This window comes from Strongylocentrotus purpuratus, unplaced genomic scaffold (assembly GCF_000002235.5).
Source record: "Strongylocentrotus purpuratus isolate Spur 01 unplaced genomic scaffold, Spur_5.0 spur5_scaffold_5, whole genome shotgun sequence".
NCBI lineage: Eukaryota > Metazoa > Echinodermata > Echinoidea > Camarodonta > Strongylocentrotidae > Strongylocentrotus > Strongylocentrotus purpuratus.
In genome coordinates this window covers 27,132,016-27,156,413 of record NW_022145611.1, presented here as the reverse complement: position 1 = coordinate 27,156,413, position 24,398 = coordinate 27,132,016, and the positions used below count along the sequence as shown (strand labels likewise).

The window sequence follows — 24,398 nt, the reverse complement described above, 5'->3', positions numbered from 1 at the left end:
TTTTGAAATGAGGTATACCTACACTTGACTTTTCATTCTGGAGATTTATCAACCAAAAAACAAAACTACATTATGACAAGCACCTGTAGTGTTGGAAAACATTTCTTTATTGGGTTACATCAATACAAAATGTAATCTCAGAAGATAGACAATAGGCTCATACCTAAGGCATAACATTCAATAATCTGTACAATATTTTGTATTTATATATAAATCATTTTCGGAAACACTCCAACAAATATATCTAAATACACATTGATATGATAAATTATATTTACAAGTTTGTTTGGGAATGAAAATCTCTATGTCGTCCAAGTTATAATAAAATAGAATATGGTATTTTTATGGTTCTCCTTCAAATCTTTCTTATATGTGTGATAAATTCAATACAATCAAGAAAAAAGGACTAAAAAGAAATATAGAAATATTTTAATCTAACTTCATATCAAGCAGGTCCAAAATACAGATATTCATAAAAATGGAATGATCACTTTAAATAAACAAGGCTTTCTTCTTCACTTTCCTTGGACGGATATACAGTTCATATAAAAAAAAATTGCATTAATTTTGAATATTAAGTATAGCTGCTCGGTGAATACACCGATTAATATATCTATAGAATCAGTACACACTATAATATATACCAAAACTTCAAAGTACAATATCTGAGCAGAATGATATTCATCTGTGATATCTCAACTTGTGAAATAAATAGCAATATGACAGTAAATCTTTCTCTGAACTCCAAAACCTTGGGTTTACACCTTCATTTTCAAGAAGTTTGTAAGGCAATATGCGAGTAAATGCTCATTTTTATTCAAGGTGTATTTTCATGATGGAGGTCGAGTGATCCCTCCTTTTGAAATCTTAATGTACTGTGAACTAGACATTCTGCAGTTTACAAACTGGCTTTTCATTTGTGAACGATGAAACGTGTATCTGAATTTAAAACTAGTAAAGATATCAGTTTCAAAATCTTCAGATGTTGTGTGCATAACATAAAAAGTTACAGAAAGAGAATAGAAAGAGAATATTGTGAAGAAATGACACTTGATGGACGGCATTCACTAGCTGGATTTTCTTAGAGTAGATATGCTTCTCTTATGAATGATCAATCAATCAACTTGTGGGTTGTTTCTGAAGATGTATTCCGCCTGTAGCATAGGTGAGAAAAGAGAGGATGGTAGGAGATTGATCAATTTCAAAATATTACAGCACTCAACTAATTCTTGTGCTCTCGATGGATTTAAGATGTTTGACCTTGATAACAAAAAAAGAGAGCTACATAATAATAATAATAATATTTAATTTTTATATAGCGCTTAAGCATGGATTGTTACTTTAATTAGAAAAAGCAAAATGTCTACAAATGGGGCAAGGTTCCAGGAAAATTCCAGGAAAATCTGATAGAAGAAGAGAAAATTACAGCTCCAGGGGCAGTGTCAAATTATCGGAGGAGGAAAAATGCACAGAGCAACTGTGTTCATCGTACCATAATTGGAGCAACAAAAACTTTTACCTGCCATTAAAACCTTTCTAAGCTTCTTTAGTTTGCCCATAATATCTGAATATTTATCTGTTATTTTCTTAATTAAAAAAAATAAATACTGGTACTTTGAAGTATATTTAAGTATTCAAACTCAAGGGAAATCCAATATACTTAGGAAAGAAGTCATGTACATGCATAACAAAGTGAGTAGATAATTACAGCTATGTTACACAAGCATTAAATGGTAAAATTGTCAAACTATTTAAGAATTCTATAGCCTTTAGGTAATAAACTCACCAAGTAGTCAATGGCATCATCTGGTCTGACCTTACAGCATTCAATGAGTCCCTGGGTGAGTGTAGGCATGACATGTTTCATCAGGTAGTTCCTCAGCGGGATGGACTGGTTCTCAAGGAGCTCTTTCTCTTGTCTCTTCACCTCCTCCAAACGAGATGTCTGGTGAAGAAAGAAAAAGTTTTGTTGAGGTATTAACGTACAATTCATCCATCTTTGCAAACTTCCAAACTATACCTATACACACTCTTTATGTAATCTCCATATTTACCTCTGTGTGTTTGTTACAGCCTTGGTTTTCTTTCTGAACTTACAGAAAATGTGAATTACTTATTTACTCTGAACGGTAATGACAATGACATCGGTCACATTTTAACATACTCATCTCTTTCTCCAATCCTTGTCATTTCTTTCATCATACAAGCATATAAATAATGTAAAATTCTGAAACCAAATTACCAATATTCTCATAAAAACTGCCCAAAATTGTCTTGACTTTTGACATAAAACTTTTTGTTGTTATCTACTCCATCCCATCCCTTCTTACATTCAAATCCATCTCCATCTTGACACACAACTCACAAATCCCCTTTGCTTCTGACCCCTGTGGCGGTAATTCCTCTCGCTAATGCTTTTCAAATCTACCTTTACCCCCATCGTCGCAAGCAATCAACTCACCCATTCCTCTTGCCTCTGCTCCTTGAGCGCCACCTCCTCTGATTCCATCCTCTCGATGGTCTCCCTCTCCTCCTGCTCTTTCTTGAGTCTCTGCTCTGTCTCCAGGCGTTCCGTCTCCTCTACCTCCTCTTTGGTGGGGCCGTAGTTCCTGGGCTTGCCCATGTTCTTCACCAGCTGGTCCATCAGGTTCTTGTTCTCGGGATCCGTTTCCTTGGTGATATCTGCATGGTGAAAGGGATCAAGTTCAGAATGTTGTTATTTCTCTAATAGCAAAAGTGAAGATACGTAGTGTCATATTGCTTGTTTGAGGTACTGATTATAAGCCACATTTTTCAAAACTGAGAGATTGATACAGTAAGAACTTTGGTATTCATACTGTATATCCACATCATTTTCACTATTTTTGAAAGCTAACAATGCAGTCTATACTGTATCATGTTTCTGCACAAGCTTGCCCAAGAATCTTCAAATTTATCTAATGCTCCATGTAAACCCATATCATTTTTTGTGAAAGAAATTTAAAATCATTTGATGAATCTCTGCTGATAAAGAGGTCTTTGAAAATAACCTCATTCACAAAATGCCTCAAGTTCTAATCTGATTTTGACAAATGAGTCTTATATTAAAGAGAATGAAAGTAAATAGCTATTGATGCATTCAAACTGATAGATCAGAATAATGCCTTTAGGGAAGCATGATTTTATTTACACAGCAATACTCTGCAACGTTATTACTGCATAATGTAAAACTACCAAGAAGGAAAACAAGCCCAATACCACCATTAACTACAATCATCCATCTCTGCCATGCACTCACCAAGATGCTCTGGGTGTATCTCAAGTTCATCAAAGTAATTGAGCACGGTGGCATCCTCCTCGTTCAAGGCTCTGAACTCTGTGATACGTCTGTTGAATCCATCCTCCGTGTTGTGCGTCTTGGCAACGACGCTCTCTGGGAGGTTCATGATGCGTTGCTTGAGGAAATCATCCGTGCTGTCCAGGGAGATGACAAATTCAGGCATGGTTGCGCGGTCGTAGACAGGCATCTTACCGTTCTCCTCCTGCTCTTCCTCTTCATCCACTAAAATAAAGAAAGAGATGAAACATTCATATCCAGCTCTAATAAACATCCAGTACTCAAAAGTGACTACTTGCTAAAAAACTGACAATAAATATCAGTTTCACTCATTCATGCTAAAAGCTCACATTTTGTGGTATAACTAAATAACTTTTAACTCAGATTCCTAAAATAAATACCAGGTGAGCAGAAAGACCATAATATTTGCAAAAGTAGTGCCCATTTCTTTTGTGATGGAATGCTGTTTAATACCAAGTATATTTTTTAACAAGGGGAATTAAACATTAAAACCTTTCAACTTGCAACTGAATCTTTAAACAAAAGTACAAGTATATGTATTTTCTCCTTTAATAGAAGATTTTACATTGGTGAAGCCATTACCATTTTGGAGAAGAAAATCAAAACAATTACCGGGGTAGGTTATTTTTAAAATCCATATATTCAATTTGTTTTACCGCTGTCGAAAAGGTTCCTCCAATGATAAAAGAAATAACTGTGGTACTTGAAGTACAGCTATAAGATAATTGATCAGTGGTAATTGATTAACTAGATTCTTGATGTACCTGCAAAGAGTTCTTTAGCCTGATCAATGGTCTTAGGGAAACCATCCAGGATGAAGCCTTGGTTCTGACATGGCATGGAGTGAAGCTTATCACGGTAGAACCGGATCAGGTACTGCTCTTCAATACGATCTACAGGAAATAAAAGGACAACATTTCAATAGGAGTACATATTTGACAAATTAATGATAAAGACAGTCGTTTGCATGACACACTAAAAGCTAGCACACCTAAAAATATGCGATATGCGATCAATTCAAAACATAAAACAATTTGGAGAATCGTTTGTAAAGTTGTAACTTTAGTACATTCAGTTGCTAACTAAAAATGTGGTACATATCACAGATAACTTCTAGCAATATGATCTGAAAATTGAACGGCAAATGGCTTTAGTAATGCCTTTTCGGCAAAGCAACTCTTCACTGATATTTTCACCAAATTGTCCATGTTTGAATACTATTTCATCATGAAACTGGAGGCCAAATGCTTGTATATTGCATTTTATTTATTGTTGGTTTTGAGAGAGATCCTTATCATACTAACCATTATTAGACTGCTTGCTCTCCATGATAGCATCAAGAAGTTCTTGATCCTCCTGAGCCTTGCCATCATCATCTTCATTCTCATCACCATCAGCACGGGCAGCGCTCTTCTCCTGTGGGGGTCAAAGGTCAAAGTGTAATCATCATCATTAAAACTGGTTCAACCCATAGAACATTGATTGTCAATTAATAAAATAGACAAGATTCTTTGTTCATAATTAAAGTGTACCAATTGCCTAAAATGTAATTTGTGTTTGGCTAGAATGAATAAAATCAACCCAAACAACTTTACCTAGCATTCTACAGGTTAACGATTAAGGATGAATGAAAAAAATTAATAACAATTAACATAAAACACTACGTGCAGGTCCTTTTCTATGCAAACACGTACTGATGCATCTACTAGTCTACTCACAAATCCCTTATTTGTCTAATGAGAGTGTATTCAAACTTGCAATATCTTTCTTTATAAGTAATATTTGGAGCTCATATCTTTAATATAATATAATGATGTGGACCCGCTAATATATATGGAACAAAAAATTGGATGCTTCATAAACCATGCATAAATGATACTTCAAGTACAACATTACTTACCAATGCTTCAATGGCCTCATCTATGACATCCTTGATCTTGATATGATGTAGCTTGTAGTGTTTACAGAGAGCTGCCACCATAGAGGTCTTACCGCTGGCTGGTGGCCCAAGGACGCATGCTCTCATGGGCTACAGGGAGAAAGACAGACAGACAAACAAAAAGACCAATATAAATTGCAGTGAACCACTGGATTGCCCACTAGAGCTCTCAGTGAGAGTCTGCTGTTTGAACAGTACATTTGACTGATTGCATAAAGTGTTTGGTGTTGCACTATTGTGGCAGATTAATGCTTTGCTAATCAAGTTATCCAGTAAGTACTGCTATTATTGTTCATATTTACAAATTATTAAAGAAAATAACAAATAATGACTTCCTTTCATACATATTATATATACATCAGTAAAGTGATAAAAACACATCAAACATAATCATGAACTGTAAAACAAAATCAACAGTGCTTTTCAAGAATGAGTCAAAGAGGTGGTAGATAATGCCAATGTGTCAGTTCTATTTCCTACAGCTTCAGGATTGGACCTAACACTTTTTTTATGATTGTGAAATAATTGAACAGACAAATAGTACCTTTAGACAAAAATTATTTACTTTTCTTCCCTAACAAGATATCGGTTTTAAACCATGGAAAACAATGAATACCTATCTATTTATCAAAATGAAAAAAGAGAAACTAAGGAGTTGATTTTTTATATAAAATTCATTTATCATAATTGTTTTATTCGCTGGCAAAGAAATGATTGAAATCCTATAACATTGTAAAGCTATCACAACCCTTTTCCTCTCACAGTGTCTCTCTCTCTCCCTCCCCCCCCCCCCCCCCCTCTCTCTCTCTCTCTCTCTCTCTCTCTCTCTCCCTCCTTCCCTCCCCCTCTCTCTCTCTCCCTCCTTCCCTCCCCCTCTCTCTCCCTCTTTCTTGATCATCCCCTCTCTCTCCCTCCTTTCCTCCCCCTCTCTCTCTCTCTATCTCTATCACTTCTTAAACTATGAACCTACCAAGAGTTTCCTGGTCGTCTTGTATTCCTTGATGATGTCTGGAATGCTCTCTATCAGACCCCTCTCGGCTCCCCAACGGATGTTCATGTTCTCACGGATATACACTCCATCCATCCGCAGGTCCACCAGTAACATGTCAAACTCAGTTTGCTGCACGAAAAAATAAACAAAAATGATTACCAGCAGTGGTGCCAACAGTAAAGAGACAGTTTAAGAAATATTGTGTACTTGATATCCTCATCATGAATGCAACTTATTTAATAGCTGCTATATAAACTAGATTTACATTATTGTCTCTCATAAGAAAAACACTTACAACCTGGGACAGGTTCACAGCTGGAAAAGGTCTTCATTCATGCCTTGTCTTTTTCCTTAACCTTACTTTTAAATATTTTCTTCCCTTTTTCTTCCTGTTTTGTTAAATGTTTGTTAATTTTAAGAAAGTTCTGTTCATTATAAAGTTACTTATTGTATTGAAACTCAAAAATATCACTTTATTTACATGACAGAACAAACATATACTTACTGAAAGGCTTTTGCTGAGCAGAGCATCCTCCTTGGTGATGTACTTGATCTTTCCATTGCCAAGGTTCTGACTCACACACTACAATGTATGAAGTGGAAGATAAAAACAAAAAGACATGATAATTGACATCAAAACATTGTACTGATATTATGTGCTTTATAATGAAACAGAGCGCAGAGAGGTGGCTCCAAGACATTAAATGAAATAGTGTAAATATGTATATGAGTTGAGGTTATATGCCTCAACTACAAGTCGCAACTCTATTAACCAATGGCTAACAAGGTCAGACCATATTCTAACACACTGCTGTTCATATAGAAGTAATATAAACATTTCTTATACTTCCCAATTCTTCGATGCAATCAATATCATACAAATATTTTAGAGAATACACAAGCTACATGCATAATGTCCATTTCACATCAGCCACTTTTAGAATTTGCATCAGCATCATTTCAGCACTCAACTAGGACATTCGTCTTTCTTACCTTGACTATTTCATCGAGCGGACTCTGAGAATCATCTACTGCTACCAAGTATCTTGTCTTGGGCCGACTGTCAGCAATATTCTGGATCACCCTGCAGAAAAAAAATTAAAGCGTTACTACAAGTTTATAGCCATTAGTTAAAGTATTCACATGTTCATCATTATGGTATACATTTATATTTAGGATCCACAAAACATCAACATTTATTTGGTGGTTTCATCAGTTCCTATGACTTTACATTTAACCAAAGTTCAGTGTGTTAGAAATACATAAGAATACATGAGCCTCACATAATAGAGAGTAAAAAAGGGAGAGGGAATTACATCTCCTTTAGAGCTTTCCTCTTCTTAACAAAAAAAAAAAAGGGTTTTGGTCTTACCCTGCAAGATCCTTGATGTGAATGGAGGGAAGGATGTTCATTCCATTGCCGAAGCACTGGAGCGCTTCTGCTTCACCATGCCAGGCAGTCTGGGGAAAAGAAGAAAAAACAATAAGAAAACACTGTCATGATGATTTAAAGTTAATGGTTGAATACCTACTAAGAGGAAATGCTAGTTCTGGCTGAGTTCGGTGGAGATAAAGGGAGAGAGTCCGAGAGACTGATCGAGATAGAGGTAAGAGAATGAACAGATACGGAAGAGAGGTGGGGTGGGGGTGGACGGAGAGGGCAAGAAGGGGAGTGTGAGAGTGAGAGGAAGAGAGAGACAGAGAAGAGTCGGAGAGACAGACAGACAGGCATTCAGAGGGACAGAAAGAGAAAAAGAGAAACAGAGAGATAGAGAGAGAGAGAGATAGGGGGTTTGAACTACGACTTTGTGATATAAAAACAAGGGCTGTTTTCATACAATAAAAGGTTCCCTGATTTTCATAATCTTACAATTTTTGGTTAATATCACTATTAGACAATGAACAAAGTTGCGAAACAATCTAACACAGATTTCCTTGTATACTAACATATATATGCAAAGTAAAGTTTAAAAGGCATATATATATGCATTACAATTCATATTTGCTGCCTGTCAATAGATTTTCCTGAAACTTTTGTTTTGTTATGTTGATTTCTTAACATTATGCAATGAGGAAAGACTTTCAACCAACTTTTATTATATACTATTAAAAAGCCAATCCTCAAACATTGCTAATTCGTCCCCTAGAATCCATTGGTATATACTGAAAGATGATGCAAGCTTGTACAGCCATATTTGAATCAAGTGTCTCGACATGTATGAAATCAACAAATCAACCAAGAAATCAATAAATCTGTCAATTTACCAATCAATCAACCAACCAACTAACCAATCAATTAACCAACCAACCAACCAACCAACCAACAAACCTATCTATCTATCCAACTATCTATCTATCTATCTATCTATCTATCTATCTATCGATCTATCTGTCAGTCGTCCTACAAAAAAGTCAAACAATCAACTAACCAATCAATTAAAAAATCAATAAGATATTTGAAACTTACCTTGAACAGGTAGTGGAAGATGTTTTCTCCAGCTCCATAGGTCAGTCCTGAAGCCACAACATACGTCACAAACTTGGCTTTGTTCTGGGGAGAAATAGAAGGAAATTTTTTGAAAATTAATAAAGAAATATAGCATAAAATAGACATAAACAAAGCTGCTTTGTGGCAATTAAATAACTCAATCTTTAACCAGATTTCTATTTAAATTCTAGAGCAATTCGTACCTTCAATATCAACTGCGATCCAAAGTAATATATTGGATCTCAATCATCAAATCATAATAAACAGAATCATAAAATGGTGTTAATATGTAAGGATCGACTGCAAGTACATACTCCTTTCCCAGAACATCTGATATATGAATCACATATGAAGTATGGACATCAATTTACAGGGTACCCTGAAATTACACCTGTCTATAAAGTCTAAACCATATTGTGGTTATGTAACAAGGTAATAAAATGCCTGGTTGCATGTACACAATCTATTGCTTCGTTATAATTACATCCTTGTATCTACTGTCCCATTCTCTTTAATGACTTAATTGTATGGCATATTTATTTCCCTTGTGCAATATGTGCACATTCAGTTGTTCCCATCAAGTTTAGTGGCAAGGGGACTATTTGCTGGACATTCAGTAGTCAGTAGCAAACATCAACACTTGAGAATCAAGAAAGCAAGTGATTATAGTTATGCCTAATTCACTCCATTTACATGTAGAGAATGTTTGGAAAACAATGTTGTTTCGGTGCACTTGCCAAACATTGTTCTTGAACTATAGAGGTCAATACTGATAACTGTAATGCAAACTAAAGGCTGAATCAGTTGACAATGGTGATTCATCAACATGGACAAACATTCTTCTTGAATAGAAGAATAAATAGAAGGAGAGGAAGAATAAAAGGAACAATGCCAAGTTTGTTTAAAGAAGACAAGATTTGAAAAGACAGAAGGCCTGATAATTCTTGTAATTAGTTAAACTACTGGCCTTGACTTAACATCGTGGTTGCAGATCAAAATAAATTAACAATTAAGCCGCACAAATAAATGTTTCATTATACTTGCAGAAGGAAGCAACATATACTGTGACATATATATACAGACATATATATATATATATATATATATATACAACAATATTTGGCATTTCCAACTGAACCTTGTAGAAACGGCTCTGGGATATTCTACAAAATACCCCCCTTCTCTTTTCTGGCTATCTATATACTTATTAGCACCAAGTGTTCATAGCATATATAAGAAAAACAAGTTTTCTCTTATTTTCAAACAACTGATAAGCTGTTTGCTAATAAATGCACTTCTCAAAACATATGGTGCAAGGATACTATGATAAACATTTATTTACTATATGTAGTTCACTTTAAGTTTGAGTACCGACTATTCAGGAATAAAAATGATTCTTGCTAAATTTACGTAATTTGTAACTTTAAAAAAAAAATCAAGCCTTGAATATTTGCCAGTTTCTGCTTTTCTTTTTCAGAAGTCTACATTACAAGCTTTGACAAAAGAACTTTCTCGGAAACTTGATGCACAAAGCCTAACATTTAAAGGCATCAAACTGTTTACCAGTACTCCTGAAAGGTACTTATATCTATGACATACAGGCATATAGTACATTAGTAACACCATATCCTGTACTTAATTAAACTCTAATATGACCCTTTAAAATGAGTAGGAGCTAAAGTGAGCACGCCAATGACCCTGAGTGCTACTGTATTACTCATAACTTTGTTAGTTAGCACGTGTCTCACCAAGACAGGGATTCCTCATATCTCTAGTGTTAAGAAGCTAGGGTGCATTGTCTCAACTAATAATCACAGGAAAGGTCTAGCTCTCAATGTGCCGGTGTGAGTGAACTACAGTAGTGTGGGAAAGCTAGTGTTAACAGAGATAATACCTCATCCTGTCACATATACAATGGAGCCAGCTAATATACTGGATACAGCTCTCAGCTATATGTAAGTAATTACATCATTTGTCTATGACCATTTTTAACTCTTAACTTTAACATACAGTCCATTTTTAGTTATTGTTGTTAGTATAAAAGGCATTTTAGGCATATATTCTACACATGATATGTAAAAGAATATTAAATATAAAAAAATATTTATTTGGAAAGCTCTGAAATTAGAGGAATCTGCTCCATGCAAGTACACATTCTTATTACGATTTGTACTAGTATTTTCAGAATAACTAAGAGTTTTAACTTTTCTAATCAATTTCAAGTATACCTTCACTACTTAGAGTATCAAGAGAGTACATACAGAGAACTGGCTTCAAACGTATATGCTAGAATCCCAAAGAACCACCAAAATAATAAAATATATTTATGTTTTAAATATTTTGTTAAAGTGTTTTTATTCAAAAGAAAAACTTCTTACAACATAATGTACAGGTTAGGTAGCAGATGAATACACATATATCTAAGAAAAAGTGCATCATACAATATATCTGCATAGTAGCAACTGATCTACAGTGTACTACTAAATATAAATGAACAAACAAAACTATCCATAACCTTATTTAAAAACATGGAAAGGAATAAAAGTACTCAACACATCACAGTGACAATATCTTCACAAATAAAATTAATGATATTGTCTGCATATCTATAGATATTCCATTTGAACTGCATTGATACCTATCTTTTGAAAATATGATACCATTATCCTATATGTGCATATTCCTACATAAATGACAGAGACATTCCCAAAGAATCTTTAAATCTTTTTATCCACTAGAGATGACAAGAAATATAAAGTGAACACACCTAAATTTCTTTCAACTGATCACTATTGTATATTTCTTGGTTGCAAATAGAATATAGTCTGATAAACAATATGTATTTTTTAACTATGTATACTCACTGTTTTTCCAAGTTTGATAACAAGCTTCTCAGCGCTGATATGTCCTTTGAAGTTGGAATGTGGCTTACGTCTTCTGTAATCTTCCTCTGTGAATGGGATTTCAGGGTCATCCTGAAATTTGTCAAAAGAAATAAGTTATTTAGATAATATTATACTGATTGAAATTCATCACAAAGATATAATTAAGTCTTCCCTTCGATCTTCTTTGTACCTTTATGATTTTTCATTGTCTAGGATGACATATGACCATACCAAGATTTTTATTTCTTGAGGGGGGAGAGAATAAGAAATAATTGGTGCCGATACAGGTAATAGTGATCACGTACCAAGAAAAGCTTTCATGAATGCTATTAGAGCTCACAAGGGGTTAACAAAAAAATGTAATCATGCTATCATAAAAGAAGATATCAATCTTTTTGCATTCATATCAAAATATATTTTGATTATCTGCTAAATTCAAGAAAAGTGATTTTTTAAATATTTTGTTTATTCAGTTATCAGTAGTATGTGTAATGCCAGCAGCCTGTGTAAAAACAAAAGTTTAGATTTGCTTAGATAATGTTAAAATTATTTTAAAAAACAAAATAATATATTTAGATTTACCGGGTCGACTGGTTTGCTCTTGGCCCATGTCATCACAGTAGAGATCAAGATGAACATCTTGGGTGTTTCAAAGCGATCCAGCTCAGCATGTACAGCTACATAGAGACAAGAAATATATCATTTGTTGTCATTCACTGTAGATCTGGGCCCAGTCTTACAAAGAGTTACATGTCCGAACGATATAAATCAATCGCAAGTCCTCCAATCAATTGCAAGTTTGCAATCTCCTATCTCTCATGTACATAGTTGCGATTGATATTGACTCTTTGAAAGACGGGGCCCTGGATGTTGAACAGGAACAAGATAGTACTGCCCTCTACATCATCCATGGAGGTGAGCCAGGGCATTATAAAACATGGCCAGGGGCTATACGAGAATTCTCCAACACTTCTTACATTTAGAGAAATATCAAGCATAACTACCATTGTTCTTTAGTGCACATCAAGCATACAGCAATCTTTCTATTTTTCAGTATGATAAATAATTTTTTAAAAATTTGTATTGAAGTAACCGAAACTGTAGCCTGTACTATTTGCCTGACATATTTGTATTTGGCTTTCTTTAGGTTTTCTAGGTTAAGGTCAATCCATTTTTCAAATCTATCTATTTCTTTCTAGTTGTGTTACTCTTTCTCAGAATGTCTCTAGACCCCCCCCCCCCCCCAGAAAGAAACAAATATATAATATATATATATATATATATATATATATAATATATATAAAAGTGCGAGAATTCTCAACTCTGACATATATATATATATATATTAATCAAAAACCACATTACAATTACTATTTAATAATTTTACTGCAGTAAACTAATTGAAGGCCAAATTAGATTTCTTTTTCTTTTTCTCCCAATATTTCAACTGCAAGACTAAAAAATTAGCAGTTGCCTGTGTGTTATTATCATCTAAAATCTTGCATTAGTTAGTAACAAGTACTAGAGCCCTGCATAGTTATTAGTTACATACCTGAGACTGCCCATGATGCCTCATCAATCTGATCTGGATCCTCTGTGATATCATAGACTACCACATCACACTCAGCCAGATGCTCCAACATCTGAATCTTCTCATCCACCTTCAAACAAAAATATTGAAATACTAATTACCGGTATATCCCAGAAAATCAAAGCTCTTAATATATAAAATGGTGCTACCATCTGACTTTGAGACAGTGTTCCACTAGTTCAAGAGCAGCACTCAAAATAATAAATAATAAATAGTAAATAGCCTCCAGTAGCGCTCCAAGTAGTCCCTGTTTTTTGTTTACGTTATTGTTATTACTATTATTATTATTATTTGTGGGGGGTCATGTAATTTCGCTTTTGAATCATTTCTTTTGTGGAAAAAGTGAAAAAGAGTCTGCAAAGAAGAATGAATAATTTGTGAGTGAATCATCAAGGCGAAAGAAACTAATCTTACCTGAAGAATCTCATGGACCCATTCTGGCTTCTCGTGTTCAGGGTTTTTGAGAGTACCGCTGACCTTCCAAACACCTTCCTTGGGAGGCATGTGGTCACTCGTGACTGAGGCTGCATCCTCCTCTTCATCTCTCTCCTCTAAGGATGCTCCAACCATGCATTGTGAAAGGAACTGTAATTATACAATAAATAAATGAATGAATGAGTAAATGAATGAATAAATGAGTGAATAGATTAATAACTGAATGATTAAATTAATAAATAAAATATGTAATAAAAAACGTATATAAAGTTAGAGTCTCACTATCAATTAAGAGTAAAACAAATGATATCTGGGGTATACTTATTTTTGCTTTGGCACTGTTTTTTTTTCCATAATTTTGTTCTTCAAAAAGTTTTGATATACTGCACTTAACTCACTTAAATTTCCAGATGGCAAAAAAAATTAAAGAAAAGAGAGAGAGAGAGAGCTAGGAAAATGAGGTAAAAAAGAAAGAGTGCTAGTTCAATATATGCAGCATTCAAGCCTTGCATGTAACTGTTTAAAGATAAACACCAGTTATGGTCATGCGATTGCATTGTGAAAGAAACGTTGTGGAATCGATCAGAAAAGGTTGATCATCTCACATATAGGTAAGTATTGGTGTGTACTGCAAGGTTCTGAAATCATCATAATGATAAGAAATTTGGCCCAGTCTTGGTAAAGTTACAAGCACTGTACACAGAAAGATGTATGGGACTACGCGACACATGCGCGACACGTGCGCGATATCTATTTGGTCCAAATAGATATAATAGTTTACCAAATATATCAATTAGCAGGCGGTTTATTGGCTAAATGTGTATCATCACGTATTAGTCAAAACATTATTTCACATGATTGGTAATAAGAGCTTCTATTTCATTTTTTTGAGAGGGGGGCGTTTTCAAAACTGGTCTTTACCTTTAAACTGTTCCTTTATTTTTAAAGTTTCATATTCTCTTCATAAATGTTTACATTATGTCTTAAAATAACACAATACTATTCAAACAATGAGGGAATGTTTCCTGTATAAAACTATTAATAACCCATACCACAAAATGATGCAAATTAAAATATCCTCCATGAGCGGAGGCACTAATGAATAAAACTAATGTATAAGAAATGAGAGTGAATTTAAAAGAATTTTAAAAAAAGAAGATCAAATCCATTCTTATTGTGTATGCTTTCTATGTAATTTAACCTAGATTTAATTTTCCTTTATCAGTAGGGGCGTTGGTCCGAGAATGAGGACAGTCCGCATAAACCAGGATATTCTCATATACGTGTACATGTACGTGGACGAAATGCGTCCTAAAAAGTAAAGGATCGTCCGCCTTTTTGTGGACGCTTTTTTCTTCGGTGCTATGTGGGTTTCGGGTTCCCGATCAGCGCACTGGCGATGCGAAAATCAGATTCCGCATAATAAATATCCCTAGTTCACCGTCTACTTGTATGGGCTGTCCATCTTCCTGAGGATTTATTGCTCATAACGTGAAAGTATCTTTTTGGAATGTTTATATAAGAACCAACCACACGAGGGCAGTAATAATCATGCGCAAACTTAGGTCACACTTTCTTACAGACGTGGGTATAGACTAGTGCCATTAGTGGTAAGCCTTCCGATTGTCTTGTTTGTGTTATCATTCGTTTTGATTTAGAGTAAAGGAGCCCGTTTTCGGCCACTTAAGACAAAATCCTATTTTTAGGACTCTTTACTTCCTATTTATTATCATTTCTTGTTCAAATCATGAAGCAAATATTATTATTATTTAAACAAAAAAAGAATCCCAGAAAAAAATCACGAATTGCCATGACAATATTCATTTCAATTTTCACTGTTTTGGAGCCAGTTATCGGCCGAGCGTTTCAGTTTACGGCCGCATGTACAAAGTCAATAGGAAGCGCTCGCGCGCGCCGTGCGTTTCCGCGCTGATGTACAGCACAAGCGGGCGGAGCAGGTATCCCACGCCGGAGCTCCCTGGTGCTCGCCTGGCCGAAGACAGGCACAGCGGTGATCGGAAGTTGGAATCTGAATTAGACAGAGATATCGTGTGTGCGTCGCGGTGTGCGGCTGCATTGATTTAATACATGCGATGAGATACTTTTGAGCTTGCGACTAGCACAAAATCGGGCTCTAAATCTGAAAAATACTTGAAATAAAGCTCATTTTATGGTACCCATATTTCTTACAGACACGCGTAAGATACTCGATTTTTCAGATTTGGGTAGCGGGACCGGCGATTACATCGCTAAAATGTGATATTTTAGGATATATTTTCCATTGCAAATGTGGTTCTTCAGTGACACTGGTATGGTATGGTATGTGTGGGATATGTGTTATGCTATTATGCGATGTATTTTAGAGTGATTTTACCTTGCATCCAACCAATCGGCCGAAAACTGGAGCTGGCCGATTACTAGACCGAAAGCTTCAGTCTCTATAATCGTTGGTTGTTCCACTGAGACTACGTCTGGCTCCACTAGACCTCCGGTTATAGAGACTGAACGACTGCCTATGCCAGCCTGTGTTGAACTTATTCCGCTAGATTTTAGCCGCTAGGCCCCTCCCACAAACTTGCCACGGCCGTATTGTTATGCCCCCAAAATCCCCCAAAATGTCATTTTACCTCGTTCATTTCCAATTTTAAATTAGGCCTAGGCTATAATACATCGGTTCCACTTACTAACTTCATTGATATAATCCGTTTAATGGTCCCTTTTAAGGAAATTATCGGTCAAAATCGACATCCATGTTGAAAATCTTGCAAGCCGTGTTTAACTCTCGCTGCCGTCAATCTCATCCCTTCTAGTCTACGCCGAAGGCAAAATGATTATGAAGGAAAAAATGTGCGCCATCTACACGTTCGTAATGGCGTTATCACAGTTTTTCCTTCATAATCATTTTGCCTTCGGCGTAGACTAGAAAGGATGAGATTGACGGCAGCGAGAGTTTAACACGGCTTGCAAGATTTTCAACATGGATGTCGATTTTGACCGATAATTTCCTTAAAAGGGACCATTAAACGGATTATATCAATGAAGTTAGTAAGTGGAACCGATGTATTATAGCCTAGGCCTAATTTAAAATTGGAAATGAACGAGGTAAAATGACATTTTGGGGGATTTTGGGGGCATAACAATACGGCCGTGGCAAGTTTGTGGGAGGGGCCTAGCGGCTAAAATCTAGCGGAATAAGTTCAACATAGGCTGGCATAGGCGATCGTTCTGTCTCTATAACCGGAGGTCTAGTGGAGCCAGACGTAGTCTCAGTGGAACAACTGACGATTATAGAGACTGAAGCTTTCGGTCTAGCCGATTACCGGCTCCTTTACTCTACAGCCTTAGAATGTTATAGAATCTGATTAGACTCTAGGTCTAGATGATGAATTACGATTCTTATGATGTATGGAACATGATCATTAGTCTATGTTGATCTGGATGTTTTGTAATGTGCAAGAAAAGAAAAATATCAGCGAACTTTCACCCCTTCAATTCATAATCATAATTCATATCAATCATGAAATGAATCATTTCATTTTCAATGATTGAATGAGCCCATTTTAATAGTCTACCCGGCCTAGGAACCCTAGATAGCCATAGTATACTAGTCCAGCAAAAATCGAAATCGTCTCATTACCTTTACCTTTACCCGAGATTCTGGAAGAATGCTGTGTTCTCAGCAGTCGGGCTTCCAGTTCAATTTCCTTTTCTTCCTTCTCGTAGTTGGGTGTCTTCTTGGTAAGTGTCTGGCTCAGTTCTGCGTCGGGTATTCTACTCATATGGGGAGCAGAAACGCTTGTCCTTCCATACTCGATCCAGTCTGGCTTTAAAGGCATTCACCGTGGTAGCAGTGACCACCTCTTCAGGAAGTGTGTTCCAGTCATTGACGACACGTTGGCTGAATGCATCCTGTCTAATCTTCGTTGAGCATCTTTGTTTTACGATCTTTAGACTGTGGCCTCTTGTGTTGCTAGTCGAGTGTTCAAAGAAGGTATCAACTGGGATGCGTTCAAGTCCATGGATGATTTTGAAAACCTGAATCATGTCGCCTCGCCGTCTGCGATATTCGAGGGAGGGAAGGTTGAGCGCCCGAAGTCTCTCTATGTAAGGACGGTTGCGGATGTCATAAATCATTTTGGTAGCTCTCTTCTGCACCCTCTCTATGGTTTTGGAGTCTGTCTTGAAGCGAGGGTACCATATGGAATCTCTGTAATCTATGAGAGGTCTGACAAGGCCTTTGTACAGCTTTGGAATTGTGGACCTGTCTCTGCACTCAAAGCTGCGACGGATGCAGGAGAGTACTCCGTTGGCTTTCTTGACAGCATATGCCACATGGTTATGGAACTTTAGCTCGTCATCAATGAGGATGCCGAGGTCTTTCTCCTCTGATGTAGCTTCAAGGACATCATCTCCAAGGGCATAGATGTGTTTGACGTTTCCTGGGCCTATGTGTAGTACTTTGCACTTTTGTGTGTTGAAGTGCATTTGCCATGTATTGCTCCATTCCATTAGTGCATCAAGGTCAGATTGGATTGAGCACAGATCATCTTTGGTGGATGCTTTGCCATACAGTTTAGTGTCGTCAGCATAGATCTTGACAGACCCTTGAAGTCCATCTGGTAGGTCATTGATGCACAAGACAAACATTGTTGGGCCGAGAACACTACCCTGCGGCACTCCGCTCCTTACTTTTGTCCAGTCAGATAATTTATCATTGACTCTAACTCTCTGGCATCTACCTTGGAGGAAGTCTGCTATCCATTCCTTAATTTGGCCACATATACCGTATGTCTCAAGTTTTGATAGAAGGCGAAGGTGAGGTACACTATCGAAAGCTTTCTTGAAGTCTAAGTATACCACATCAATAGGGGTTCCTTTATCCAGCATCTCAGTCCATGCCTCCATGACAGTCAGAAGCTGTGTCACACAAGAGCGTCCTGGAACAAAGCCATGCTGTTCATCACACAGTAGGTCATTTTCCATCAGGTGGGCAACTATCTCATCTCGAATTAGTGACTCCAGAATTTTGCATGGTACTGATGTCAAGCTGATTGGTCTGTAGTTCTTAACATCCATCTTACTGGCTTTTTTGTGGACAGGTACCACATGACTGACCTTCCATGCACTTGGTAGTTTGCAGTCAGCAGTCAACATTAGACTAGACTATGTCTATGCATGGCCATGGCAAAAATTGTGAAAGAAAATATTTCCCACAAACATTACAGCGAAATGAGCACACGGGACAGTTTTTACTACACACGTCAATCAATCAATCGAGAAAGGGGCCAAGTAAATCAAACAAATGGGATGTTTTACCTTCGAAATTGCCTTGCCTGCATACGTGTCTACATGATTGATGAATAGACGTTTGCTCCCTGAGTGTCCTTGCGATTCTGATTCCGATTCGGCCATTTTTAGTGAACTTGTTAAATACTTTTTTGGATACTTTCAATGTTGTTTCTATGCGTCGCTAGGGAAGTGATTTACGCTGGTTTTTGCGCTCTTAACACGAGATGGCGCTACAATCAAAATGTGCACCGGGACTTTGCCAAAATATATATACCTAGGGCCTACATGGATATTATAATGAATGTAAAAAAAATTGACATTTCAAAAAAGAGTAATTGATTAATATGGTATTAATGAAAATCGTATTCATTTGGTTGCAATTTTGAAATACCTGTAATGAAAATTATTCATGACAGGCTTGACCGGTGTTAATTCCAGCCCCCGTCCTCCCCCTCGAACATGATATCTCTTATTTCTTTCTCCCGTATATTAAGTTGCCATATATAGGCCCAAAAGAGGTTTTGAATATTTCATCCAAAGATTGAAATGATACCCAGTATTCTGATTTAATTTAAATTATGCGATAACAGTAGGTATGATCGAAGGTGGTAAATCTTGTGGAAATCATAGGCTTAAATAGTACTCGTTATTTAAATGTATCTCGAATCAGAAGACTGGGTGTCAATGCCCTTAATTGTGTCGAGTCCCTCTGCTGAGCCCTCGCCTAAGTAGAGGAAATCGATTTTTTTTATTTTTGCCTCATGTGGATCCCCTCGAAATATTTTGTCGCCATTTGGTGTTACGACCATGATAAGCTTACTGGCGCTCTCAGAACGCATTTAAAAAATAATAATAATCTCATATCACTATCGAGTGCAGAAATCCTGTCTCCCATAGCCATCGGCAGTGGAAGCAAAGCGGGGCAGTTGCTTCCATCTATCAAAAGGCTAAACAAATAGGCCTAGTGCTCTCAAAAAAGATTTAAAAGTTTCACCGTTATCAACAAATTTACATTCTCACTAGGTTGCTACGCTCCCTCATATAGGCCTATAGGTCTGAATCAGCAGAAGCAGAATATTTTAACATAAATATATGAGAAAGTGTGTCTGAACGTCAGAACCCAAATATTGCGCTTATATTTAGCGGTGAACGGCAAAATGACTTCTTTTTTTTTCGATGTAGGGGGGATTTTTATTTTTATTTTTTTTTTTGAGGGGGGGGGGGAGGGGTCAGGGGGGCTGTGTTTTTGTGTGTTTTTGTGTTGTTTTTTTTAAAGTTAGTTACTTTACTATCCTATTTTTTTACCGGTTTAATTGGGAGGCTAGGGGGGGGGGGGGGGGGGCGAGCCGGTAGATTCGGCCCGTGGATCCGCGCCTGGGTCAGTTTGTGTTGTTTGTCTGTTTAAAAAAATGATTAAGGCATTATGTCATGATATAAATTTGCAAAATGTTTACACTAGTCGTTACCTTCCCTATTTATCCCTTAAATTATAGATAATTAACATTTGCGTCTTGTACCCTAAAGCCTAATTCGAATGCAAATCTCTAGTCATAATATTTGGCTATAATCGCTAGTGTATAAAAGTGTTCTAAAATGCCAAGATTAAACTCTCCGGTTATTCTGGCCCCGGATTCTGGCCGTTATACCCAAGGAGGCGGATCCATTTCCCACACCCCTCTCCCAACCTGTGACGGATATAAAGAGGCGTATTATATGGGACCAAGCTCGTGACAATATATTTTGATAGCGACATAGGCTGGGAGTCATATACCAAAACCGGTTTTATCGCTCGGTCGCCATGATCTCTCGCATTGTAGCTGTACAAAATTAGGAGACCCTATCCGAAGGTCTAATTCTGCAAACTGTGCAGTTGAGGAAGATAGGCTGTCATATGCATGGGCCTGTATAAAAGTACTAAAGGATGCGAAATATCTTTCAATAATTTGTTTCCCAGAAAGTTGGAATATTTTTTTCCTACCTCTATTCAGGAGAAGATTGTGACAATTATGGTTTATTCTTGAAGGATAAAGTTGATATCTTTCAAAAACTTTCTAGATCAATCTTTGACTCTTTGATTGATCAATAAAGTTCTGAGTTTACATCAACTTTATAAGTCAAGAATAAACCCAATTGTCGCAATCATTTCATCAATAGAGGTACAGTTTTGTAAATAAATTTATGGGCATGAATAGAGGTACGAATAAATCCAACCTTATGGGCAACAGTGTTCAAAACTATTTTTTTCTCTCCGGCTTCACTTAGGCTATTACATAATAGCACTATATTTGTTATACATTTAAAATACTAATTTTTTCATAAATGTTTGTATTTATCTACCACAAACTTTTCGGTCGTGATGATTGTTATCTGTGTTAAACCATTATTATATGGAAATTCTTTCTTTAATTATTTGTATATACTGTATAATTATGATGGAATTTGTTTTGAAAATAAAGAACCCTGTACGTGGAAGGGGGAAAAACTATATAGGAGCTCTAATTATGATTGGTCTGTGTTCAGTCATAAAAGCTTGAACAAATAGGCTGTTATTTTTCTGATCAATATTATTAATTTACAGGTATGGCTATACAGGCTACTCTTCAAACGCAAATCATAATGTTTCCACAACAAAATATTTCGCTCGAACGCTATACGTTCCCTGGCTGGTTAAAAAAAAAGATTTTTAAGTTATAAATACTGCATAGAAGAGACAGTGACCCAGCCGCCAAGTGCGATGTGAGTGAATATGTCACCTCGAAATTTTGAAGAAAAAGAAATGCAAACCAAATGGTATATAATTATTGGTACCAAAATCATCCTCACAATGTTTTGTGCTCTTAAAAATTGCTCTATAAAAATTATTGCTCTTTACAAGATTCATAAATCTTCTCCCTTTCATTATAATGTTCCTTGATATTCCAATATTGAAGAAAAATAGTTTCCTTGACCCAAGATAATATTAAGCAAGATTCAATTATTGTTCGTTTATTAGAGCTGAAAGCGACGGAGTGCAAAGTCCCAAACTTGCAGGGACGACGATTCAAGAGGGGACGATTGTACGCTTTCACTTAATAAATTAAAGAGGGTCATAATACCTCCCGAAATTTAGAAGAATCGCTCCATAAAGTATTAGATGCAAGTAAAAGCGGGCACCAGTGGTAATGATACTGGGGATTTAAACAAAAAAAGTTAATGTTGATGAGCCAACTTTTTTTTTCTTTCTCTCTCTCTGTCTTTCATTTTACTCTCTTAGAGCCATAATGAAAAGCCCTGTATCATTTTATTCATAATTATAGATGATTTTATCATCGTACATTCCCGTTTCAAACACAGGAGCCCAGCTATTCTGCAAGTATAATTATAAAGGCCTATACACTGGTTGCAATTTTGGGGGTCCTTCAGGCTCTTGCCACGCTGGAACTTGCGACGTTTACATTTACTGGACAATGATGACTGAGGAAATCCCCTTCCAGTAAAGTCAACAAGACCCAATTTTGGTCACTTAATAATAATCAAAAGTTCAAAACCATAGCCTAATATGACTCATCTGCACGTTGTATCTGTATTCATTATTTCGACAGAGGCTAACTGTTGCGAACTTGATCCTTTAGTCGAGACCGACAGTGACATGTATTACCAACTAACTGTACTCCTGAATTCACTGATGACGAATTCATTTTTATTCTTTCAACCATTGCATAATAATATAGCCTATAATAAATAAACCTTCCCATTCCGGTATGGGTCAATATTTGGGGGAAGTATATTATACATAATTATAATAAAGGGGTGGGTATAAAGGGGGGGGGGGTGTAAAATAGTTTCTGTATTGGAAAGAAATTTAAAGGGTCTGTATATAGTAAACATGTCAAAGGCGTATCCGGGATCGGGGGGGGGGGGGGGGTGAGGTGTTGACAACCGTTCATGTGTCTATAATTTATGGTTCATGAAGCCGCAGAAGATCGCTATGTAACTTTATGATTTATATACATTAGAGGAGGCGATTTCCTTACGTGGACACGTCTAAGATATGGGTGGCATGATAAGGCTATTCATGAAAAGATGAGAAACATAGGGGCCTATTTTTTTCTTGAAACGTCAACCTCTACACGACATACAATTGTTTTTGTTTCATGCTAGAAAAGTTTGCATCTATAATTTGAAATATTGTTGCATTTTGTCATGATGTATTAATTGATAGAAATCCAAAGATAGTCTCATACACCAGACCAAGATTTTCATGTTTTTGTCAGCTGATTGCCACGTCGTATTCAAATGACGTCACCTCTGTCCAATGGCTACACCCCCTAGTACAGTCGTAGCATCAAGAGATCTCTATGGCGTACGTCCGTAATATCCGTACGCCCGTACGGCCGTACGTGTCCAAGCATAGGCCATGTCAGCTGAACGCACGTACGTACGGACAATTTGTGTACAAAATGAATGTGAAAATCGCGTAATGTACAGGCAGCCATATTGAAACTTCCTCGATTGAAAAAGCCGGTGTAATCACAATTATTCAGTTATTTATTTCCATCTTAAGTGTAATTGAAAAGCTTTTCTAACATACGTGGATCTACCCTGCCATGTCCACAATGAATCCGGAGTAGTAAGTATTGATAAAATGAACAGAGTAACCTATAATTTTCGTAGATTGTGATGAGTTGCGGCTGCGTTGCGTATTGTGAATGTGAGAGGAAATCCTGAATGTCCATTGATTTTTCAATAGGATTTGTCATGTCTGTTCGTGCGATGGGCATGACGCCTGTGCTCAGCTCAGTGATGCTATTTTACCGGTTGTTCATTGATGATGAGGCCATCAGTATCGAATGGCCGATGTAGCAAACGATGTGATATGTTCTTGGTTGGTCTAGTTAATTTATAATGAAGATTTAAAGTAAATAGATCTAGGCCTACAGCATCTGATGATTTTTTATGACATTAATCTGTGTAGAACTAGAAGTGTAGTTCTTGGTGAGTCTTGTGACTGTGAATGATGCGAGTCTCATTCAGTCTGCAAAACACACCAGACTAGACTTGCTGTTACGCTTGACTTGTCATGTTTGTTTCATCACGTAGTAACTTTCCTTTTACTACTCTATGTTCAGTAGGAGTGCTGGTCCAAGAATGAGGATCGTCCACATATACGTGGACAGACGCGTCCACAAAAATATGGATCCGCATTTGCGCAGACGTTTCTTATTTCTGATTCTGATCTGCATGTTGGCAAAGCGAAAAATGGATTCCGCGATGATTTTCTTGATGCATTTCACATTGACTTTGTACAGAGACTTTCACATTATGACGATTTAATCCTCAGGATATACCCATAAAAGTAGACGGTGAACTGGGGGTATTTTATTACGCGGAATCCAATTTTTTTTTGCATTGCCAGTACGCAGTTCGAGAACCTGAAACCCGCAGAGCGTCGATGAAAAAAAAA

The 24,398-nt window shown here is 36.6% G+C and overlaps 2 protein-coding genes across 3 annotated transcripts in view; one reads left to right on the top strand and one right to left on the bottom strand.

Annotated features, from left to right (window-relative positions):
• Nucleotides 1-86: 86 nt before the first annotated feature.
• On the bottom strand, nucleotides 87-19,159 carry LOC576252 (adenylate kinase 7). Its single transcript, XM_030998677.1, has 17 exons — nucleotides 18,983-19,159; nucleotides 13,646-13,816; nucleotides 13,193-13,301; nucleotides 12,223-12,317; nucleotides 11,620-11,730; nucleotides 8,735-8,818; nucleotides 7,640-7,728; nucleotides 7,261-7,351; nucleotides 6,773-6,850; nucleotides 6,247-6,396; nucleotides 5,238-5,366; nucleotides 4,642-4,753; nucleotides 4,102-4,230; nucleotides 3,278-3,541; nucleotides 2,462-2,682; nucleotides 1,787-1,945; nucleotides 87-1,154 (listed from the first exon to the last, which is right to left on the bottom strand). The coding sequence occupies exons 1-17, from the start codon at nucleotides 19,076-19,078 to the stop codon at nucleotides 1,116-1,118; spliced, it is 2,127 nt and encodes a 708-aa protein (XP_030854537.1). The 5' UTR covers nucleotides 19,079-19,159; the 3' UTR covers nucleotides 87-1,115.
• The window catches only part of LOC373418 (GTP-binding protein Rab1), a 31,297-nt gene continuing 17,455 nt past the window's right edge, over nucleotides 10,557-24,398 (top strand). The window contains exon 1 of one of the 2 annotated variants that reach the window (XM_776518.5): nucleotides 10,557-10,710. In XM_776518.5, the coding sequence (XP_781611.3) occupies nucleotides 10,670-10,710 (41 nt within the window). In that variant the 5' untranslated portion in view covers nucleotides 10,557-10,669. Of the gene's footprint in view, nucleotides 10,711-23,357; nucleotides 23,565-24,398 lie in introns of those variants that run through there. The other variant, XM_003726429.3, reaches the window with a different exon arrangement.

What these genes read in the sequence shown, in the direction of transcription:
- LOC576252 (XM_030998677.1), bottom strand. Translation starts at nt 19,078, where the DNA reads ATGGCCGAATCGGAATCAGAATCGCAAGGACACTCAGGGAGCAAACGT. An exon ending in CAGGCAAGGCAATTTCGAAG is followed by an intron (nt 13,817 to 18,982) that starts GTAAAACATCCC and finishes GTATAATTACAG; the next exon opens with TTCCTTTCACAATGCATGGT. An exon ending in AGACGACCAGGAAACTCTTG is followed by an intron (nt 5,367 to 6,246) that starts GTAGGTTCATAG and finishes TTCTCCCTGTAG; the next exon opens with CCCATGAGAGCATGCGTCCT.